At 51.3% G+C, this 5902-nt stretch overlaps 1 protein-coding gene across 1 annotated transcript; it reads left to right on the top strand.

Annotated features, from left to right (window-relative positions):
• Window positions 1-1489: 1489 nt before the first annotated feature.
• GSX2 (GS homeobox 2) lies at window positions 1490-4922 on the top strand. Its single transcript, XM_069631650.1, has 2 exons — window positions 1490-1994; window positions 4154-4922. Exons 1-2 carry the CDS (start codon window positions 1616-1618, stop codon window positions 4495-4497), a joined length of 723 nt encoding a protein of 240 aa, XP_069487751.1. The 5' UTR covers window positions 1490-1615; the 3' UTR covers window positions 4498-4922.
• The last annotated feature ends 980 nt before the right edge of the window (window positions 4923-5902 follow it).

The following is a 5902-nucleotide window of genomic DNA, read 5'->3' as shown; positions in this document are numbered from 1 at the left end:
TATGATATGGCATTTATAACGGGCCTACACACAAGTGTTTCAAGTAACTCTAACTCACTACTGACTTAAACCTAGAGAGGGCTATTCAATTCAAAAAGGAGTAGTAGGATTAGTAGGCTGACTAGGAGTATGTATTAATGTACTGGAGTGCACACACACACACCTTACATCTTGGAAGCTGGCGCGCGGATGCTGTGGATATGGGCGGTTGGTTGAGTGAGGGAGGGTTCTTGATAAGGCAGTTGGTGCAAGCTGGATTTGTGTGTGGATGGGCCAATGTCTGTGCGTCTATACACATGTGCTTACAAATAGAAAGTGTGCAACTGGACACTCTAAACTTCCAAGTTACTTACGAGTGGTCTCCAGATTGGTGCCTCGGGAAGTAGCCGTTATTTCAGAGTAGATCACAAGTAAGTTGGGTTTTCTCATAGTAACATCTTTAAGGACTGAGTAGCCCGCTCCAGGTGTAGGTCAAGGGAAAGGCGTTGCAACTTCTTTGAGGATGGAGTAGCCCTCTCAAGTCAAGGGAGGTATAGTAACTTCTTTGTGAATCAGCTCCAAGGTGTTTTGTGTTCAAGTTAAAACTACACACATGCAATTCAGAACACTTCTGAAGACAAACTCCTCAAACAGGCCTAGACTTGACCATCAGATTTACAAGCAGCTTAATGCAGAATTCCAAACAGAAGAAATCCCCCCCCCCCCAGCAGTCCATTCCCCAACCCTCCCACCAGGCTGGACCCTAGAGGTCCACGTCTTCCTGGACATTCTAACGCGTTCTTGTTTTCCTCCCTCTTTTTTCCTAGCCCTCCGAGGTGAGGTGTACTGCGAGAGCAAAGCCAGTACATATATGCATGTGGCAGGTGGGTGCGCCTGAAATAACTAGATGTGTCGCTGTGCAATGCGGTGCCTGCAACATTCCTGTCTCTCGTGCATGGCTGATAATGCCCCTTTAGTGCCAGCCGCAAGACAAACGTAGCTGCCATGTATTTCAAGGCGGCTTTTCAACTGCCCTCCGGTTTCCAGTGTTTCTGTGACTGCTGCCCCCGATTGTATGAGCTCTTGCCGCATGTGCTCTATCAATAGAGATTCGTTTCAGCCCCTCTGCGGGCAGACGCGTCTGTGCAGCGTGCAGACTCGCAGAAACGATGGCTCTTTCCTGCTCAGAAGCTTGTCTGGCAATAAATTTCCGTTCGGTTTGAGTTGTTTTTGTAAAGTTGGCACATGGGAGCGCGCAAAAGCTGGGCAGCTGCGCTTATAATTTATCTGCAGAGTGGATGCAGGCAGCAAAATTACAAAACGCACGCTTTGAAAAAAAAGCCCCCCACCCCACACACGCGCACTTGTTTTGTTGGCTCTGGCAGCCTATTGGCAGCCAAGAGGGAGGTGTAGCTGGGAGCCGGTTGAGGTGCTGCGCTGAGGCGTCACGTGCTGCGCGGACCCCCCTCCCCACCCCCGGACAGGGGAGGCACGTGGGGGCCGTCGGGCCCAGCCCTCCACGGGACCCCTTTGTGCGGCCTTTGAACATAAAGCACCTCCTGAGCCTCCAGGGGCTTCAGAGAAGCACCGTCCGGCCTCTGAACAGATAGCCTCGGAACTGCTCACACAAAAAAAGATGTCCCGCTCCTTCTACGTCGACTCCTTGATCATCAAGGACTCCTCAAGGCCGGCGCCCGGCCTGTCTGACCCCCACCTGCACCGACACCATGGGCAAGACTTCCTGCTCCCCCTGGGGATGCCTTCCCCGGCGGCGGTCATGGGGCCTGGGTGCCCCTCCAGGAAGAGCGGCGCCTTCTGCGTCTGTCCGCTGTGTGTCAGCGCGCACCTGCATCCTGCGCGGGGCGGCGGCATGCCCCTGCTCAAGAGCCACTACCCCGGGGGCGAGGCCCAGTACTGCCAGAGGGGGAGCCCCCCGCAGCAGGGCCCCGGCATGGGCCACCCCGGCCACGGGCCAGCCTACGGCGACCTCCGCAGATACCACTGCATATCCATGGGTAAGAGAGCACCTGCTCGCGCGTGCACCGGGACTGCATGCACAAGGCGCTTACTCGGGAGGATAGCTCCGTGGCAACGTGCTCGCCTTGGAAGCAAGACGGCACGGAGCACCACAAGTTCGATCCCAGGGTCCCCGCTTGGAAACCTCGGGGTATTAAGCGCGTTATAAATAACCAGTCATATCATAACTGTATCTTGCTTTCACAGTCTGACAAACATTGAACGCATGCATGTCGTTTACTTAGAAAACGTGCTGTATTGTAAGCTAACCCCACAACCAGTTCTTCACATTTAACACGTGCATTCGTACGAACTCATCCTGACCCTAAAAACGAAATAGTCCCACACATTTAGAAAGTATCTACCAATATTGTTTTCGTATTATGTTGCCCCCTCAACATTTTGTTTGCATTCATGCAAATGTATATGCTTCGTTGCGATGTTTAATTAACGCGGAGCTCGATCTGCCTTTCTTGACACTTAAAAAGGGTGCATTTTTATCACAACGCTAACCTTAATACGCCCCCCATTCCCATTTTCACATTTCTCCAGGCGTGCACAACTATGGAGACTTGAAAGTTTACCAGGGACGTGCTTTTACGTCATTCACTCATTCATATTTAGAACATATGTGCTTGTATTATCATTGTGTTATGAACTGTACCACTCCGTTCAAGTCTTCATATTGTGCAAAAGTAGCCCTTTTCGTATGACTTGTTTAACCGCTAATTATCGGACATTCACATGCTAGAATAAAACGCAGGGAACTGATAGGCAAGTGAGCGCAGGGGAGTTACGGGTGGCAGGTGAATGTCGGCTATGTGGTGTGGATACACATTAGATGACTCGCATGGGATGGGTTAAGCGCACGGACATGTAATGCCATGGCCTGCGCCGAATAGAGAGACACGTTCATTCATTGAGGTTTCTTGAAATGCTGCCGAGGCTTGTGCGGGGCTGGCGGCTGCTTAGAGACGGGCTCGCTGCGCGATCAGCACCTAGGAGAGTGCCCTGCACGGATGGGACGCTGCCACCGTGGACAGCCGAGGTAACCACCAGAGCAGCCACTCGCCAGGCAAACGAATCCACTGCAGGCAGAGGGGCGACGGGGGGAGACGGGACAGAGCAGGGGCGCCCCCTAATCAGTTCACAAGCCTGCAAGGAAAGCGCCACACACCTGGTTAGTGGGTGTGTGTGGGCATTGCCTGCGGGTTCCATGTACGTGCATTGCGCAGGCCTGTGTTACTCTCAAGTCGGTCTGCGTGTCGACCTAACCCCCCCTCATTCGTGCTTCGCTCTCATATTAAACCGTTGCACTTTATTTCTTCTTTGTACTGGTCTGTTTACACCTTTTACACACTGTGAAAGAATAATGGTTAACAAAAAAAGCGAACGACTCTACTCGCTCTCTGACATCTCCTTCGAACACGCCGCTATCCCAGCAGTCGCGTTCGATCTGTCTCTGGCACTCATTTCCCCAGCCTTTGTATGTCTCGTCTCCCCCTCCTCCACCTTATGTTTGCGACTTCTCTATCTCCACTCTTTAGCCCCTCACCACATCTCTATCTGCTTCATCCCTTTCTCCCAACCTCTCTCCTATTTCTCTCGCGTCCTTCTTCCCCCATAGATCTCTATGCAGCCCGGCTGTCTAACCGTCTTTATAACCCTTTTCTCCCCCCTCACTCCACATGTCCCGTTTATCTCTCCCGACCACTCCTTCGGTACTCTCTTTCCCCTTCTCTCTGCTTCTAGACATCCCCCCTTTCTGTATCTCTCATATTCACATTCACGCGCACACAATCTGCGCCCCCCCTCACTAATGGCTTATTTCCAGTACTTAAGCGTGTACACCTGTCACCAAATCTTCACAGGCTCATAATAGGTATTGCAGTAGCTGTATTTGAGGTTGTGCGTGTCTGGTTGTGTCAGAGGCTGGCGCGTGTCTGCACCTCTGCTTCCCCTCTCTTTTCCACATCTCTTCCTAGCTATCTAACGCACACCAGCCACTTTGCTGCACACCTGATTGCTTTCAAAGGCCCCATATTAACAAATCTGTCATGTTAACATGTTTCACTTTGGGAGTGGGCTTTGTCTTCAAACACACATGATTTCCTCTATATTACGCGTTATTTACCACCCTTCTATTTGTCTCCAACAGGTAGCCCTGAGGGCGGGCCCCTGCAGGCCGGGAAGCGCATGCGCACGGCCTTCACCAGCACGCAGCTGCTCGAGCTGGAGCGCGAGTTCTCGTCCAACATGTACCTGTCGCGCCTGCGCCGCATCGAGATCGCCACCTACCTGCGCCTGTCCGAGAAGCAGGTCAAGATCTGGTTCCAGAACCGCCGCGTCAAGCACAAGAAGGAGGGCAAGGGCGGGCCCCGCGGCGCCCACACGGGCTGCAAGTGCGCCTCCAGCGGCCAGGGCCACTTCCCCCGCTCAGAGGACGAGGAGTCGCTCTCCCCGTCCTCGGTGGGCGAGGAGAAGGAGGTCTCCCCCCTGTGACGGCCGTAAGCTCTCCCCTGGACTCTCAGAACTGGCGGCAGGAGGGGATGCGCCGAGCACTGGGCCACCTGCCCCCGGACAATGTTAACAAGACACAGGGGGGCGGTGGTACCTGGGTCCACATGGGCTCTCTCATTGCTGTCCTGTATTCTCCCCACCCCTTAAAGCCACAACAGCGACCCTCCTTGTCCAGACAGCAACGGGCATTTGGTGGGTTTTCCAGTACTAATATTGTAAAGATTGTTTTATACAGGCATAAATAATGACGTTTAGATAACATTTCACAATGTGTTAGAAATGTGTAAAACTTGCCCACTTGTACATAGTTCTGAAAATCTACCCTCGTTGGGAGCCCTTTTTTGTATGTGAATACTTTTTATATAAAGTTTATATTTTTATTTATTTAAATAAAGTGGTTTTATTAACTCGCTGTTCCATTGTTTCATTTCGTAAGGCGGCGACAGCTGAAGGTTACAACGTTACTGTATTTTGACAAAGGTTATTAGAATATAGACATCACTATTGAAGTTATCATTTTTAATCATTCCCGGTGAAAGGATGGCGCTGTTAGCTTTTCGATTTAGCTGAAAGGAGGGTTATGAGACGGAAGTTGGGGAGGGACACTTTCCCTGGAAGTATTGTCAGGCGGCGCTGTACAGTTTTATTTCGTACACTTCTGATGTACCTTTTTCATTCATAGTATTTGTGTTTTTAGAAAATATCCTGTGACGAAACGCTGCACTTTAGCGTGGAAAACATTAGCGTCTGATCTGCACATATGTGTTTCACACTAAGGTTTTATACATTCCGCTGGTCTGGCAGCACGCATAATGCCCTACTTTCACCCACAGGTCGATCATAATTTGCCTTCCTTCATTCTGCTTCGTGCTGTGTTTGGGGACCTCGCCCGCAGGAGCTTGCTAGATTCTTCACGGGTTTTCTTTCGCAGCTTTTATCTTTTGTTTTGCCGGAAACCAGACCCGCGTAAGCCTGCACGCCGAGGATTATCGCGAGCCCCACGGGTATGGGTCATTGGTTGGGATTTGTACTGGTTTTCTAAATACGTAGTACCAGAAGGAGCCAGGACAGGATTGGGAGGAAAACCGACCAAGCACTAAGAAAGTGTCCCAAGTTCACGAATCGCAGTCTGGAACATTTAGGGACATTTCTTGCAAACTGTGCATTTGAAAGCACGTTGGCCGCAACACACCCAGGGGCACAAGGTACTTATTTTTCAAACAGACCAGTCATGCCAGACCGCTAGAGCCCGGAAGCATCATCAAGTGGGACCCAGCATGCATCCTTCCTTCCTTCCTTCCTTCCTTCCTTCCTTCCTTCCTTCCTTCCTTCCTTCCTTCCTTCCTTCCTTCCTTCCTTCCTTCCTTCCTTCCTTCCTTCCTTCCTT

This window comes from Ambystoma mexicanum, chromosome 6q (assembly GCF_040938575.1).
Source record: "Ambystoma mexicanum isolate Mex_15411 chromosome 6q, UKY_AmexF1_1, whole genome shotgun sequence".
NCBI classification, from domain to species: domain Eukaryota; kingdom Metazoa; phylum Chordata; class Amphibia; order Caudata; family Ambystomatidae; genus Ambystoma; species Ambystoma mexicanum.
This window is presented reverse-complemented; position numbering and strand designations above follow the sequence as displayed.